At 39.5% G+C, this 18,034-nt stretch overlaps 1 protein-coding gene and 1 long non-coding RNA gene across 2 annotated transcripts; both read left to right on the top strand.

The window, feature by feature from the left end:
- Positions 1–9,331: 9,331 nt before the first annotated feature.
- LOC131892290 (uncharacterized) lies at positions 9,332–12,849 on the top strand. Its single transcript, XM_059242094.1, has 4 exons — positions 9,332–9,648; positions 9,704–9,891; positions 9,948–10,115; positions 11,905–12,849. Exons 1-4 carry the CDS (start codon positions 9,503–9,505, stop codon positions 12,588–12,590), a joined length of 1,188 nt encoding a protein of 395 aa, XP_059098077.1. The 5' UTR covers positions 9,332–9,502; the 3' UTR covers positions 12,591–12,849.
- A 4,157-nt stretch (positions 12,850–17,006) lies between these two features.
- LOC131892241 (uncharacterized) lies at positions 17,007–17,969 on the top strand. The gene is made up of 3 exons (XR_009374537.1): positions 17,007–17,102; positions 17,505–17,584; positions 17,641–17,969. It is a non-coding gene; the product is annotated as an uncharacterized LOC131892241 (long non-coding RNA).
- Positions 17,970–18,034: the final 65 nt, after the last annotated feature.

Genomic DNA, 18,034 nt, shown 5'->3' with positions numbered 1-18,034 from the left:
ACAGATATTTGTTCATTAAATACAAGCTACATTCTAGACGTCTGCTCATCAAAGCAAAAGGCAAAACGTNACATACAAGAACACAAACACTACAAAGTTTATTCCTTCGAAGAAAAATGATGTTGTCAAGGTATTAGTCTGACAAACTATATTCAAAAGAAACACAAGATTAAATCTTTAACGTGAAGAAGTACAAGATGATGGATACAAATATCGATACTCGTTCAAAGACAGTGGCAATTTGATCGGTCTTTGGACTCGTATTTCAATTTCAAAGATTTTCAAACATAAAAGCATGAACATAAGCGAGGGTATTGGCAGTGTTTTCCATCTATGATATGGAGGTAAAACGTGCAAATACCATGAAATGATACATAAACTGGCGTGAAAGACATATTACTACAAAAGGTATCTGATACTGTGCATTTTCAGAAGTATTCATGAGCTTTGTCCCAACCCAGGATTTAGGTCAATTCTAGTGACCGTAGAGGCTTAAGGTGCGTTTTGAGAGAAACCATTAAGCCCTCGAGAATCCAGACTAGTTCGAACAATGAAGTCCACTTCGCTTCTTTTTCGGGCTACTTCATTCTTTAATGTACTTCCCTCTAATATTCCAGATCAACCCTACATTCAATGACTGGCTTGGTGTGTCAACATAAATTTATTGGTAGACCAAATATCTTAAAATTATGAAAGGGTAAAAAATAGACTGACAAAATCCTTTAATCTTAAAAGTACTGCGGATTACATTCCCTGTACCGGTTAGAAAAGCCTGTGAAAAAAACAAACAAAAGAAAGAAGTGTTTACTTGAGTATGGCTACCCAACTTGTAGAACCAAATTGTTATTCACAACATGTCTAAATGTTTTACACAACAGCATTAGAGTAGTGAGACAAAGTCTCAATAAGCATTTTATTTGCAATTATTGTTCATTAATGCTTAAGGACAGCGTCTGGAGTATACTTCATTGGTATTAAAGTATTTGAAGCATTTGTTATATTACAACAACTCAAGCAAGTAACTGTCGTCCAAAGCAATAAAGTATGGTTCTGATTGCCAATAGCTAACGCTGGCATAATTCATCACTCAAGTATACTGCAAAGTTCAAGAAAGTTCAAGAAAGCTCGTATACTAAACTATTTTGAGAGCCTTCACATCAATGACATATTCTTACTTTAAAAGGCACAATATGTTGTCCAAAGTTTAGATCTGGAGATAGATAGATAGGAGTAATGAAAAGAAAGTCTATTTCTTACATAAGAACATGTAATGCTTGCCTAGTCTTGGATAATTACGAGATAATCGAAAGCAACCGTCTGGCCTTTGAATTCTGTCCATCTATAAATCGCCAAATGCATCGGTTCTGAATGCTGCAATTGAATGAGGGCAATCGATCTCGATTTGAATTGAGAAAGGGAAGGAAAAAATTGCCCTAGAGTTCCACGCGGGCTTTTTGAAGTCAAAATAAAAAAAAACTAACAGGCCTCAAGCTCTCTTTTCAATGATAAATTGCTAAATTGTGCATCAACCAGAATCTCTCCCCCTTGCCTCCACTCATATTGACAATATTTTTATGAACGCAAGAAACGCTGCCAGATCTGGAATACTTCTTTGCGATATCAGCAACTATCTACGAACATTTACCTTCAAAGGAAAGACGTCATCTCCAATATGCGATCCACTGCCGATGAAACGTAACCACAAAAATATTCTAACACTTCCAAGGAATTTATTGGAGACCGCTTGTCATTTGCCTTCGAGTAATCCTAGTGCTACTTTCCGCGCTGTCATAACCAAGTTGACAAATTATTTCAATCAAGCATGTGCACCCATTGACAACTCTCAAATTGCAAAAAGAGGAAAAAAACGGGCTCAGGGAAGACACAATGTCCCCTTGAATTACGAACTGAAAGGAAAGCTCTTTGCCAAATTTCAAAAGTACCTGTCACCCGAAATGGAGCTCGCTCCGTCCAAAATTTCGAACAAAACCCCGAAGACTTTGAGAACTACGAGGGCAAAATACTGGCAGAACTAGTTTGATTCAAATACAATAAGTATGAGAAAAGTTTGGGAGGGAACCAAACGTCTTCTTGTGCTATCTAAAGACAGGAACAATTACCCATCTCTGGTTCATCTCAAAGTGAGGACTGAAAAAGCCGTGATTGCGACTTCCTTTAACAAATACTACTCGTCGATTGGCAACTTCACGTGCGGTGAATCTTTCGATCTAGAGAGTTGCAACCGAACCGGAGAATGTATTACTTTGAGGCTGTAACCCGCTATTAAGTCTTGAGTACTTTTGAAAAGCTGCCTCTTCAATCGAGCTCAGGTTTTGAGGGAATATCTGACCTAATTTTGTTGGCTTTATGGACGTAATTGTAGACTCCCTTTCTTAGCTTGCGTAAATATCTCTGGTCTCTGGTACACCCAGAGAGATAAAAATGCGGAAAGATCATTCCGCATTTTAAAAGTGATAGTCGATGTGACATGTTGAATCAAAAACCGTTTTGCTTACTGCCGACACTCTCCAAAATCCCCGAGAGGGTAATATACAGTCAAATGTTTACACTTCAATCATGGCCATATGTCTGCGAAACAGTTCGGTTTCCGTCTTAATCATTTCTCCTCTCATGCTATTCGTAACTTTTTTCAACAAATTTTTGAAAATAGTAATGCGTGTATGTTCTCTGTAGCAACATATTATAGTTATCTGACGGGACGAGAACAACACGCAAAATTAGGAAATCATATTTTTAGCTTGTTCTAAAACTTGCGGAGTTCTTTAAGGTAGCATACTGGGACCAAACTTATTTTTGATTGATGTCAATCAGCTACCTTATGTAACGCCGTTTAGCATCTCTGTGCTTGCAGACAATATAAAGCTTTAACATTTTGGCAACAGTTTGAAAGCTACGGAAGTTGACTGTAACTCTTGGTTTGAAAACTTGAGCGAATGGTTCAAAAGCAATACCGACAAATTGAAAAAAGACCAAACTGGTATTGCTAGATGTTGCTCCAAGAAACGTCAACCAAATTTAAATTTAGTAAGCAATGGTCAAAAGACCGAGCAAGCAGGGACAGGTCACAGGAAAACAACAATTCAACTCTTGGGTTTATTTCTGGACGAAACATCGACTTGGAAAGTCCAATTTGTAGAGGTGAGCATGCAAGTTAGACGAACCTTATTTGCCCTTTTAATGGCAAGAATTGCTGTGCCGCAGAACATGAGACTATAACGCCCTCGTAAAAACAAAACTCAATTAGTGCATCGAGTATTTTTGTCATGCATCAACATTGAAAGAGCTCTTGACTTTACAGAAAAAGTTTGTGAGGTGAGTGATAAAGCAAAGACGGAAGACCCATATAGCAGCGTACTTTTAAAAAGCGGAACATTTTACACGTAACAGATATAAGGATGGCTAAGCACTTAAAATTCGGTCACAATTGAATAAGGGAAAAAATCACTTACAAAGTCCGCAAGGGGAGGGGAGACATTTTCATAAACCTACCCCTACCTTTAGCCTGGAAAGCTTGGATACAAAACTTACGGAATTAGTTTTTGCTAAGTCATGGAACGATGACCATGCAAACTTAAAAGTCAAATATTGCTCATCGGTATATTAATTGGAGTAACGGTTTGGGTGTGAAAGAAAAAAGCATTTGTTCATAGTCGACCACTTACGATATTTGCAATTGTTTTTCTTGCCAATGATTGCGAAATTTCTCCTCTGGGGAAGGTGTCTGCTTCGGCAGTGTTTTGTTGCAGATCGACCCGTTCCTTTCAGGGCTTAATGCCGTTATGATGAGCTTAGTCTCGACGATGCCATTTTTGGGGTTTATCATACTTAACGCACCACGATGATTACACTTTTTGGTTTACTGATTGCTCAAAGGCCAATACATCTAGTTAGGTTTTTCTTTGCCAGAGAGACAAAGGGAACAACTTTTGAGAATTATATATGCGTGTTAAATCACTAAAAGTACGCTAGAATCCAGCATGGTCAAAAATGTAGTCACAAAGGTACTTTGTTATGTATTTACGTAACATTTCAAAAACGTCTGTTAAGCAGATGCTTAGTTATTCCAATTTGAACGTTGCCTTTTACCGCTTAAAAGATCGAAAAGTGGCCTAATTATGTTTCAAGTTATTTCTAAGGCATTGCGTCTCAATGACACGACAAGAAATAATATTTTCCCATTTTACTTCTTCTATTTCTTTAATTGCTAAAAGTAGCCAAAAGGTCACTTAAAACTTATTTAGGACAAAAGCTACACTATCCTTTCATGTTCTTAAAATATTTTAACGATATATGCCAAAGTTTAATTTTCAAATTTGTCACTTTTTGCAATAATTAATTTCTACGAATTAGCGATCATTTTATTCAACTTTAATGAAATTTTTTTAAGATTAAATATTAAGCTTAATTAAAGTTTTGATTGATATGTATGCATCACTCTTTGTAGGCTTTATGTGGACTAATATACTAGTCTAAAGTAGTTTCTTAGGTGGTATTTTACAAAAATTGTTCTTTTTGTTTCAATAGGAACGAAAATCGTCACTAGAAGTCTTGGCTTTTGCACAAAAACTTTATCAGTGTTGTGGGTACTATAGGACTTCGTACTCTCAACTTTATTTCCGTGGTAATGAGTTCATGAAAAAGGTTACACCAAGAGGTTACACTCGAGAACTCTAGCGAGTCTTAGTGCTAATTGGATGGATGCAATAAATACGAATCCCTACAGTCCTCCCCCCAGTTGGATAAAACGGATAAATAGAATAATAATAGACAAATGACTAATAATTAGCCTGCCTGAAAGTGAGCTGGGGGAATGATAATGCGTCCAAAAGAAGAAACGTTACGGGATGAGAGAACTTCGTCGTCCAAAAAGGCAGGCCTGATTCGGTCCAAGGAAACAACGGACGATTTCCCGTCAATATTGAGCGTTGCCGTTTTCGTATCGGATCCTAATATTTGAAATGGGCCACGATAAGGACGGTGAAGAGGAGGACGAACAGCATCGACTCGAAGAAAAGTATGAGTGGCTTTAGACATATTTTTAAGAAGATGGGGTTTTCCTGACTTGCCATGATGATCAGGGGCGAGACGAGGAAGAGAAGCAATATTTTGCGAAGATTATCGACAAAACAGTCGTTATCACGTGCTTGGACCGGTTCAAAAAAAGTCCTTGGCAATCTTAAGGATGTTCCAAGATGCATGTTAGCGGCCGAGTACCGAGTAACCATTTTGTTTGACAGCCGAACGAATTCCCATCATTACTATTGGAATCTCGTCATACCATGATGAATTGTTCAAGCGAGCCATCAGAGACGCCTTGAAGTGACGATGGAATCTTTCTATCATACCATTCGCTTGAGGATGATATGCTGTTGTTCGAATGCGTTCAATACCCAAAAATTCGTAGTCTCGTCCACAAATCCGATTCAAATTGACGACCCTGATCAGTAGTAACCAAAAGAGGGCAACCGTATCGCAATATCCAGTGATGAAGTAACAAGAACGAGCCGCGCAATTTTGAAGTGGAACGACTTCTACCCATCGGGAGAAGCGGTCAATGATTGTCAGGACATAACAAAATCCGCGATTTTCAGGCAAAGGACCGACAAGGTCTAAATGGATATGCTCGAAACGTTGATTCGGCTGTGGAATTCTCTCGAAAGCAGTCGTTTGATGAGTAAACACTTTGGATGATTGACATTGTAAACAGATTTGGGCCCAAGATCGCACGTCCTTATTCATGTCCGGCCACACAAATTTGGATGAGACCAACTTCTGTGAAGCTTTTATCCCTGGATGTGAAAAGCTATGGAGGCGATCGAAAGCGGGTCTACGGAATGAATCTGGAAGTAAAGGTCTTGATTGTCCTTGGAAAATGTCACAAGCAAGAAGCATTGGTGTACCGGGCAGGGAGAACTGACGAATATCCAGAGTTGAATGAGTGGGTGAAGCAATGAATTGTTGAAGTGAGGTATCCTCTAAATGTGCTCAAGACACTTCAGTATAATCGAGATCTTTATCACTAAATTGAGTTCCAATTGCATAAACTTCGGATGGTAATTCTTGGGCCAAAGAAGAACCAAACCGAGAGAGAAGGTCAGCAACGAAATAATCTTATCCACTGACATGTTGAATATCAACGCAAAATTCGCTAATGAAGCTGAATTGACGACATTGCCGATCAGACCACTTGGGATTCGCGACATGCATTGCAGAGGTGATCGGTTTATGATCAGTGAAAATTGTGAATGTTCTGCCTTCAAGCAATGATCTGAAAAATTTGATGGCTTCGTGAATGGCTAACAATTCTTTATCAAAAGCCGCATATTTAACCTGAGTCTGGATCAAAATTCGGCTAAAGAAACCCTGCGGTCGCCACTGTCCAGAGGTAAGCTGCTCTACGAGAGTTCCAATCCCAACGTCGGATGCGTCGGTAATCAAACGTAGATGGGCTCTGGGGTGAGGAAAAGCCAACACTGAAGCTCGTTTCACAATACTTTTAGCACGAATAAAAGCTTGTTCCAGCTTGTCGGACCATTCTATCTTCTCCCTTTTTTGTCTCAATAGATCGTGAAATGGTGCTAGGTGAGAAGAGCAATTGGGAACAAAACGGTGATAATAATTGATCATCCCAATGAACTTTCGTACGTCCGATTTGTTTGAAGGTATTCCAAACGAATCAATGGCGTCCAGTCGGTCACGTTGAGGTGTGATTCCACAAGACGAGATGTCGTGTCCCAAGAAAGAGAGAGACTGCTTCCCAAAAACACTTTTGTTTTGATGACAGGCGAGGCCAAATTCTTGAATTCGTTTGAAGACAGCTTCCAAGTGTGTTCGGTGTTCTTCGTGGTTGCGACTAAATATGAGAATATCATCTAAGTAGATATAAGTGAATGAAAATTCTTGAAAAATAGAGTCCACAAAACGCTGAAATGTTTGACCGGCATTGCATAGACCGAAAGGCATCCTCAAATATTCAAAAAGACCGAAAGGTGTGATGATGGCAGTTTTCTGAATTGCTTCCTCGTCTAAAGGAATTTGATGACATGCGCGGACCAAATCCATTTTACTGAAAACCGAACAACCCGAAACTCGAGATGCCAAATCAGAAATGTTAGGTAGAGGATATTTATCAGGTTGAGTTCTGCTATTCAAAGCTCGATAATCTCCCACGATCCGCCATAAACCATCCTTTTTACGAACCATGTGCATTGGAGAACTCCAAGGGGAAGAACTTCGCCTCATTATGCCCAACCTCACCATCATGCCAAACTCTGCTTTAGCCGCTGCAAACTTTTCGTGGGACAATGGACGGGGTTTGGCGGAAACAGGCGGGCCGCTAGAAATGATGTGATGCCGGTTAGAATGCAATACGGGATCCTTCGAAAAATTTGGCTCACGAAAAAGGAAAACATAAGATCGAACGAGGTCGATAAAACCACCTGGAGAAATCTCATTAATGCCGAGCTCCAAGGACGAATTTGCATGGGCAGACACACACGGGTTATCTGATTGACATGCACGAATCCATCGTCCACCCTACGTTCGAGGGCTAGCCAGATCCGCCAAGTCTAATTTTTTGGTCGATCATAAACGAATGTATAATATCGTACTATATGAAAGTAAAAATTAAGTAAAATAAGTTTCTCTGCTAGGAATTCCATTCCCAGTAACGATAAGGAAGTCCACAAAAAAGTAACAAATGCATGCTGAGGTGGACATTTTGGGCTTAAAACATATTTAAGTGCATATTTTGACCAACTTTTATGCATATTTAATGTCATAAAACGGACGTTTTTAATGCGTGTTTTGACCTCCTTACCAATGAGATATGATTTTCAAGGTTTAGATGTTTCCGGTCTTTTCCGGCCGCTAGTGGCAAAAAGAGCGTCATAGAGTGTTCTCCTTCCCTCCAGCTAATGGGGCTTGTTCGGACCGAAATGCCTGTTTTCACTTTAAAGCACTGCCATAGCCTCGATTGCAAACATTTTAGTTTTGAAACAAAACAGACATCTAGGGACACATTTCATTCAAAAAAATAACAATTACTTGCCCACCAGCCCATTCTTTATATTTCAAGCATAAAGTCATTCAATCTAGGGCTACCTAGTAGAAGAATACGAGCATGAAAAGCGACCTCTGACGGGCGCAGCCTCCAAGGACCAAGTAACCGTCGACAAAAAGTCGTTGGCAGGAAAAGAGCACGCATAAGGGCCCTTATATTTATTTGCAGCCTCACACAGCCAAAAGAAAACGGGAAGAGGCACGGTAGATTGCTACATAAACTGCTCTTGCCTTGGCTTGAACGCAATTTCTCTTCCGGACATTATATGACCCGAGGCACTAATCATAAATAAGATTTTTTAGGAATTAGCCAAATACAACTAAAACACATTATAATTCAATAAAAAGGAATTGGCCCAATAGACCCTTAATTTGGTAGAGACTGAATGACATAGCGCCCTCTGGAGTGCAGAACGTAAAACATATTTCGTGCAGCGTAAAGGGGCTATTGTCATAAAAACTGCTACAGGTTCATTTGTTACAAGCGACAGCTTCTTGGATCTTGAAGGCTGCGCCCGTCAGAGGTCGCCTTTCCTGCTCATACTCTTTTCAATCAGCAAAACTGGCTCGTACCATCTCATTGGGCAAAACTCTACCCAATGCAGTAATCTGTCCTGTCAATTTGACTAAATAATTTTCAATCTATTGAATACTATAATAATAATGATAGTATCGTAATGATGTTCCAGAAAGCTAGAATTTTGTCATGCAAGCGATTGAGATTTCTTTGAAGGAAATTTGTGCCTTGGTGGCGAATTATTGATTCAAAACTATGAAATTCGTAATTTAGACACTGGTAGTGTTTGAAAATGAAGTTCAACCGAATACATTTTGGACTCAAACTTGTTCCAGCAAACGTAAGCAAGTCAAACGGCCTATGGCGCTCTTTTTAGCAACGGTGGTAGAAAAAAGGACACTTAGAAATAAGCCTTGAAAAACATCTCTTATTTCTGATCAACCTCATATTCAAGTGTTGGCCAGATCCCTGACTGTTCAGTGTTTTTTTTTATTGCCGTTTATTTTACGCTATTAAAAGGGGAAAATCAAACTAGTATGGAAAAGAGAAAAGGACCGATGTGATCGTTTCATCAATGATCCAGTTGCAGTGAAGAACAAGAACGAAAACGGCACAGACGATTAATTTTTAGGGGTTCCATTACTGAGGCAAATTCTGTCATTGGTCAAATGATTTTTTTTGCAATCTTTCAATGCATCAATTTCCTTGTTTCCTTGCGTTTCTGGCTGATTATAAGCATGATCCTTGCAATATGAAGTCAGGTCTTTCAGTCGGTCAATGCATTTAACCAAATTAATTAGACAGGGCCAAATTGCAAAGAGTTGGGCTGAATATAAAACGGAATCTTGTTGTCCAGGATCTTGACAGAGATCAACTTGATCTTGTCACAGTACGTCGAACACAATGGCAAAATTGTCACATATCATGGCTCAAGCTTTACTTAATGTGTGGGTGACATACAGCAATTGTTTGGTCATGGAGAACACATCATTCCGCAAATACCCAGGAAAATGTACTCATTCATGGGAGAGTGCTAACCGTGGTTTGAGGTAGATCAGGATATTTTTCCCTGTTTAAAAACGGTAGATTAATTCTTGTTTTTAGGAAACCTTTACTTGAAGCAATTGGTATGTGCTTCCCAGGGAATGATTGCGACGGCGTCCGGTGTGATCCAACCATGAAGCAATGTGAGCATAGGATCTCTTCCAATGACACCAATTCTTGTAGTTACTATTACAATGGTGATAGGGATGACATTTTTCTAAATCAGGAAAGCATTTCAAATAATTTTGGTGAGTTCGTAATTTGTTTGAATGGATCGACGGAGTTTGAAATGTTTCTTACTTAGAGCTGTTCATTGCTGTCCTTGAGGAGGGAAAAATGTGGTCCATGGAGAATTTTGAGAGGGAGCCTTTATTGTTTCCCCCTTTGCTTGGGGATTATCTTACGGTGGAATATGAGGGACGATTATTGGCATGTGCGTGCGTAAAAAAGCAATGCCTCACGTGGTCAAACGGTAAAATTATATATTAGAGATTTATGGTCTTATTAACAAAATTAGATTATTGCATCTCATTAGATGTCATTCCAATGGATTGAATTCCGTTTCTTAAAATATTGATAATATTAATACAATGGTAGAAAAATCCAAACGAGAGGTGAAAGAATACTCATTCTCAACGTTAGTTATTCTAATGTTTTGGCACTTGGTAGTATTTGTGATATTGGCTCAAAAGTTTCAGGAGTCAATTAGGTGCCATCAGAAAACAAACGAATAAAGGACACTTTGTAAGACAAAAACGGGAACGAGTTAAGAATATTTTGGGTCGTTACAATTGCTCAAGTTTGATATGTAATGCAAGAAGATATTTTGAAAGAAATGATAATCTTATATTTCAACACTACATATTACTACAAGACTAGGCCAGTTTTCTTCGAAAAATGCAGAACTGTAAAAGCGATAGAAAATGGGTCCTTTTTCCAATTTTCGAAATTCGACCACAAAATAGGTCGAAAGGTGAAAGAGTATATATATTGGCTTGGATAAAAATCGTACATATATCAATGTATTTCCCTGCATTCGAAATTTCGAGGTAAAATTGGGGGGAAAATAAAAGTATACTCCTTTTTTTGGTTTTATGATGTTGGCAAATGTTCGGCAATATGATAAAACACTTTCTTTTTAATTTTTGAACATTGAATTCTTCGAAAAAAGAAGTCTACAGCAATACAATACAAATCAGTGAATAATCAAAAATGTAATGAATCATAATGTTAGCTAAGCGTGGTATTTGTCTCTTTTCTGCCTCTGCAGACGGAAAGGTCATGACCCAAAAATAGCGATAAAATTTGGTATTTCATGCCACCCACAAGCAGATGGATTGGCATCCCCAGTTCCTTTACAGTTTTTTTTTGTTTTGCTTGTAATGAAGCTAAATGGCAACTATTTCGTTCGGTTTGCCATCTGATAATGGGTGTCTCAATGGCACAAGTCAGGGGTTATTTGGCCGTCAGAGGTCGCGTGGGGGAGAGTACCCTAGAAATCCACGATGACCCAATGATCAGCTCGCAAAAAATAAGTTTGAGTTTGAGTTATTAGAAGCAAGATTGCCAATTTTATAAAAAAAGGCTTGGAAATTAAACAGGCTACAACGGATGCAAAAATGTAGCTAATTTGGAAATTGTGTTCTTACAAGTTCCCACATATAGGAGTCTTCCCTTAAATCTGGTCAACCTGACAAAAACGTTGGCAAATTGCTTGAATTTATCAAAGCCCATGTGAAGATTTCCATCAATATCAAGTTCAACTGTTCCCGGAGAGTAGGCTTCAATACATGAAAAAAAGGTGAGGGAAACATGGCTAGGTGCCTGTGCAAGGCGTTTTGTTCCACGGTAAGCTTCAGTTTTACGCCAGGCAGCCTTTCGCTTTGTTGGAACATAACCCTGGTGTCAAACATCTGAACGTGATTTCGACGAATGCCATTGAGGGATATACCTGCCCCGTTATCACAGCCACAATCAATTATTACCTCTCTCTTGGGAATGAATTCGTAGGTTCGCCCATTTAAAGCCCTTGAAGTAGCAATTTGTTCTGTGATTTATATACTGCAAAGAATCTCGGACTCGGATAACCTAGCTTCGAACTAGGATTCGCAAATTGGAGAGCTGATGCTCTACCAATACGGCACTGCTGGTTAAAAAAACACTAGTATCCATGGGTTATCCATGTATCTGAAAAAACTCTGATTACTTCTTCAACTGCAAGGGATTTTGATCTAAAATAATATGATCTTTTATTTGATTAGGAGGTGACAATTGGGAACCTTTTCCTTCATTGCAAATGACTCATCTGAGAGGAGCGTTTCTCCTACTGAATGGTCAGCCCATAATTATTGGTGGTCAATATCATCATTTGAATGGTACAATTCAAAATCATGGCGTTGTGGAAATATTCAACGGAACTATGTGGACTCGAGGACCAGAATTTCCTTCACCAACTTTGTATGGCGTCATGTATTACATCAATGAGACCACCCTTGGCATCACAAATTTGGAAAGTCCATTCTTTTTGTTTATTTTGAATGGAGAGAGCATGGTTTGGCGGCAATTGCCAATACCAGGAGGTCACAGATATCCATTTATGTCCTGCAATGTTTTTCAAAGAATTATTCCAGATCACTTGTTTTGTTACAATATGCGTACCGGACAAGACGCTATTATTGACTTGAATGCACCCCATCATGAAACAATTGTAAGTGACAATAGGGTCCCTATTAAACCTCCAGGACTCATTGGACGCTTTCATTTAAAAGAAAACATTCTGTTTCATTATCCGATAACTTGGCCATCTAAGTTTTCTTCGGCAATCTTCTCAATTGACCTGACGGAAATGGCGGTCGGATGGAAAAGAGTGGACAACTTTGACGTTGGTTTTTTTAATCGCCCCAATACTCTGTTCAATGTCAAATCTTTTGTGTTCCATAGGCCTTGAGTTATGGAGAATGACAAACGGGGTTTGTAATATTCTGCTTGTTTTATTTACTGTTTTTTTCTATTCTCATTTGACTATGTTCTATCTTTCATTGGACAGTGTACCTTCAGACCAATCGGCAAATGCTTCTATAAGCAAATTTTGTATTAAATGTAAAAAGGAAATATACCCTGTTTGCATTTATAAGCATGTAAAAGAATAAGAATTTCGGTTTCGTAAGCATGTTGGGGAAATATAATCTGATCGGATTGTTGTTCAATGAATGAACTGTAGTTTTGGATTGTCATCGTTTTTCTTGCTTTTTGTTAGGACAGGCTCGGGCACTCCATAGGGTGCATCATGAATAACGCTCTTGCTCAAGTGTAAGATTGTGAAGAAGAGAAATAAAAAAGGAAAAAGGAAAACCTGACAACTCCAATGAGATCAGACACAAAGAAAACTCAAGCATGACATGGGAATTTAAGGTACTGTATCAAACTGGTTTGGCACAGTAACTGTTTGGATTGACGGAGGCTCCTGCATTGTATAATGGATGCTTCCAAATCATTCCGAGAATAAAGCACGCGAATCGAGAAGCACCAATCCTTAACCATTGATCAAATGAGCGTCTTATTGATTCTAGAAGCTCCTCTCATGTTTCATATAACACGCTCGGGATTGCTCATCAGTAGAGTGAGACCAAAAATGTTCTTACATATTTTAGGATTTTGTGGCGCAAAACAAATATTCTTGTCAATTTCCATTTTTTGACTTTTTCTTTTCTTCCTGTGATGACTTGTAACAAAGCGAAAGATGACTTCAGAGAACAAGGACTTAATTCAGTTTAGGATCGAATAGCACACAAATTTAATCATTACGTGAGCAAAAGTGCCCTAAGCAATAGCACTAGACTCTTGAAAAGAATCAATTGTATACTCTACCATAACATTGGAATCACTTGAAAAGTGACCAAATGTCAAGCATTGCAATAAAGAAGATTTAATTTATTGTGAATAAAACAAGGAAGTTCATTAGATCACCCAGTATATGTAATTATTTGTGCCTAGAATTTGGCAACAGAAAAAGACAAAAACAGGAGGAAACAGGAGGAAAAAATGGCAGCAACATTTTTTCAATTCATTGTCCTTTTTTGTTCATTCCCAACATTTTTCTCCATTTTTCTCGTCTTTTTTGCTCTTGCTATATTTTTGTATTCTTTCATGTTTGTTGCATATTTTCCAATGTTTCTGATTTTTTCCCAACTAACAAAAAAGTTCGACCAAAATGGCAACTGGTTGTTTTAGGTCTACTAGTCAGGAGCCAGCATGGATATGGCAATAATCTACTTCTCAGGGATAGCAGGTTCAATTTAAAGATATTTTAATGCAATATTCCTTTCCATCAATGTGTTGCTTGATATGGAAGGCAAAAATAGCGCCCCCCTCGAACATGTTTGTTGCACAAGTTTATTCGCAATTTTTTGTGTATATTGATTTGCTTTTTTACGCAAATTTGCTGTCAATAAAGACGACACTTATCGGTAAGTTTTGGCCAGCCCTAGCTTTTATGCTAGGAAAAAGAAACGGGACTGAAACAACAAACCGAAACGTTTTTGGTTGACATAACATCAACATATTTGGGTTGTGTTAAGCAATATAAAAATGACATATTTGGGCCAAAATTCCAACATATTTTGGCGGAGACTACTCATCAGCATATTCAAACCGGAGCTGAAACGCAGTGGTATGTATAACTCCCTTCTCCTGATTTGAAATGCTGTACTCAGATCGCATCTAAGTCGTCCAATTTGTAGGGAGTCTTCGGGCGGCTTTACACTAGGATGGAAAACCGAGATTGAATCCGGTTTGAGTATTGAAGTAGAACTAGTTCTGGGGCGAGACTTTCGAAGTATGAGCCTTTTTGTTAGACCTTAATACAGTGCAAGACTAGAGCCCTCTGTTGGACATAAAATCTTTTGCCGGGCTCTACTCTACTCCTTCTTCAATCCTCAAACCGGATTCAATCTTGGTTTTCCATCCTAGTGTAAAGCCATCCTAATTCTAGCGCTTCAGGTCTTTCCGAGTGTGCAGGTCATTAGTCATTGGTACGATGGCTTGTGCTGAAAAAGGCTCAGAGCGTCTGATGAAGTGTTTTTCTTCTCTCAAAAAGAACGATTTAATTATTATCATTAGAAAAATAGTTTGCACGGTTTTACATGAACTTAGGGTGCAAGGGTTGAAGGGGAAGAGGGCTTCCAAGCTTGCAAAGTCAGTCTTCACATTTTTCCCATCCCAACTGTTTAACTATCATTGAAACACGAGCTTGATGACAAAAATGCTGATAGCTGTATTTAATATTAATAATAACCTTTTTTTACAACTCAGATTGATGTCAAAAAAATGTACAAGTGTGCGCTTAAATATCATACACGGAGATCGGTAAGAAAAGGAACGCTTGAAATGGTCAGAATTTTAAAATAACTCACCAGAATGCGATATCACAGCAAAGATGACCAGACTTATTGGTTTAGTGCACATGAACTGAGTGAAGAGGGGAGTCACAGACAGTACGTAAGCAGGTGGGTTAAAGTAAACAATGAAAGTCTTGGTTATTGCAGAATGTTGCGTGGGCCAGATTGGGCAGATCCTTGTCAGCTCTCGTCCTTGATGGAATTACATTAACATCCCTCTTTGTACATGAATTACTAGAAAGCAATTTTTAGTTAAACTTTGGTGGAGGTATCATTGATTTATATCCACATCTCGGCTACTGTAACAATCTCAGAACAAGAGGAGTGGGACATGTTCCCAGCCGCCTTTCGAGCTGGTCATGCAACATATCCCTGAAATAAGGATCAACAAAGTTTTCTTGCAGAGTCCCAAGACCTCTCGTGAGCTTTAAGGAGCTCCAGGATCGGAAAAGGCAAAGAGAACACCAATCATGAAGAAGAGAATGAAGTATAATATTACTGAAGTTGTAAACCCAACATTTTTCAGAAGAAGGGCTGGACCACAAGGTTTCAAGTTTCAAGCTGAGCTGGGCCACGTACTTCTAGAGATGTGGAGTGTGAACGGAAGCCAAAATTTCGTATCTCCTAAACCGTTCATCTTATTCCAAATAAGCACATCGTATCACCACAAGATCTGGTTGAATAGATAAACTCGGCCAAATTTGAGCCCAAATCTATTCTTAGGAACTCAGGAGATATGGTCAAAGTAATGTAGTAAAGTACACATAAAATTCGTACATAATTCTATATAAGCTTTGGAATACATCTTTGAAACGATCCACCTTACAAGTTAATGATATAACAAAGACCTACCTTTAATTGAGAAGATCTACGTTTCTTATTTTATTTTAATTCAAAATATGGTTCAGATTCGTTATGACCATAGGCAGGCCGATTTGGCGGGAAGCTCGTTCGCAGTCCATATTTCTAGAAGTCCGAGGCTGGGCTGATCGGGTTGATGCTTCGAGTCCTGTATGAGCTGAGCCATGGAGTACTGATACTGGAGAGGAAAGCTCTCTGAAACCTCGCTAGAAGACGTTTCAGTTTTGCTTTATCGCGTGATCCAGCGCTTAAACATGAAGTTGAAATTCATTGAGCACTCTCTAAGCGGAGGTAACGCATAGCTCTACAAAACCTCAATGGAAGGCGTTCGAGTTTTGTTTGAGGTACTTGGATGATATGCTGGTGGAAATGTAAATGTTTCATTCCTTTTGAAGTGTGAATGAGGGACATCCACGAGGACTTTCTTTCCGTGGTTTTTCCCTTCTTTGCGGTATGTCGAAAAGCGACGAATTTGCTTTGCTTAAGGCGAGCCGAAGGGGATTCAAGTCTGCGTTGACTCGAGCGCGGAAATCCACCCAACCAGTACTCGATGATTACATCCTGTGTGACGATCCAGTTCTCTTGGAGAACTTCTTGGGCCATTGGGACGATCGTCTGCAAAATTATTTATTTGCCGAAGATCAGGTGATCTGTCATCTTGATGCCGTGCAAACGATGCAGATTCGGCTGTAGACGAACAAAATCAATTTTCCTTAAAAAAGGCATGAGTATCAGTGGATTTCATAGAGACGTGGATGCTTCAAATTTTCAAGCTGTCGGAGGTAACCAGCCTGACCCCGTTTGTGGTTCTAGTATTCAACCTTTGCCATTGCTCAAACTGGATGCCAAGAAACCCCCAATTTTACACGAGGATACCAACCACAAGGTCTTCACTAGGTGGCGGCCCTTATGGATTAACTAGCTGGCTCCTTCGTCGCCATCTAGATGGCACGCCCTTCGGGCGCGCCGCAAGACCTGCGGTCATGATAATATGTGGGTACTCTGGTGGTATGTCGCGCTTTATTGTCGGCGCTCTGTTTCATAGAGCGCTCTGTTTCATAGAGCGCTCTGTTCGTGCGAGGCGTTGTCTGGGTACGCTGAGTACGCTCGAGCGATAGCACGTTCGAGCAGTCTCTTCCTTTTTACGGAAAATATGGTCGATCGTGGTCACCCAACCTTGATTTTGATGGATACTCTTGATCGTGAGTAACGTTCAACAATTGTCCAACTGCGACAGTAAGGGGGGTGGGTGTCCACTATGTTCTAAGCATTCTCTCAATATTTCAGATTACAGCCTATATCGTTAAGTAGCACAACAACGGCATGACCTGCCAGTAAGGGGGGTACATGCCCTCAATATTTCCGATTACTGCTTATAACTTTAATTGCTACCACAGCGGCATGATCTGAGGTCATGATTTCAGACAGTAGGGGGCAATGGATGTACTCATCTGTAAGCATGCTCTCGGCAATATCCTGCAATATTTTTAAGCGTGGGGTATCACCAATGTCTACCCATGAGTTTAACCACTACAATATGTGAACCACACTTCTAGCTGGACACGTTGTGTTCCTCTCTTGAACGATATTTTCACATTTCATAGACCGAGGCTCTACCACTGATCACCATTGGGATGATGAGGATAACAGGTCTAGGAACATCAACCCATGACATGGCTACCAGGTGAGAGATGGACACATGTACAGTTGATAGTTGTGTAAAATTGTACTTGAATCTAGCAAATGTACCTCGAAATGGACCCATTTCGGGCTACGAAGCCCCGATGGTCAAAAACGAACCGTTCATTTCTTGACCCTTTTTATTTGCAACACAAATTATTTTCTGCAAGTGTCTGTGGAACACATGGTTTGGGCGTGGAAGTGCAAACAAATGGCATTCATGGCACTGCATCACTCCCCATTGGCTTGCTCGATGGACCATTTCCGCTCCAGTGGTTTGATTGCCCCTACAGAGAGCCTGTACACGAAGGGCCATTTTCGCCACCATGCATGGATTGAAAGATTTGAAAACTGTAATCCGCTTAAAATGTAAATTCAAGCACATTTAGTTTGGTGTAGTTTTCTGGCAGAGGACCGGTGGGGGCGTGGTTGTGGCAAACGTGTTTGTTTTGAT

The sequence above is a fragment of the Tigriopus californicus genome, chromosome 12 (assembly GCF_007210705.1).
Source record: "Tigriopus californicus strain San Diego chromosome 12, Tcal_SD_v2.1, whole genome shotgun sequence".
NCBI classification, from domain to species: Eukaryota; Metazoa; Arthropoda; class Copepoda; order Harpacticoida; family Harpacticidae; genus Tigriopus; species Tigriopus californicus.
The sequence above is the reverse complement of the archived record's forward strand: the minus strand, read 5'-3'. Positions and strand labels throughout refer to the sequence as shown.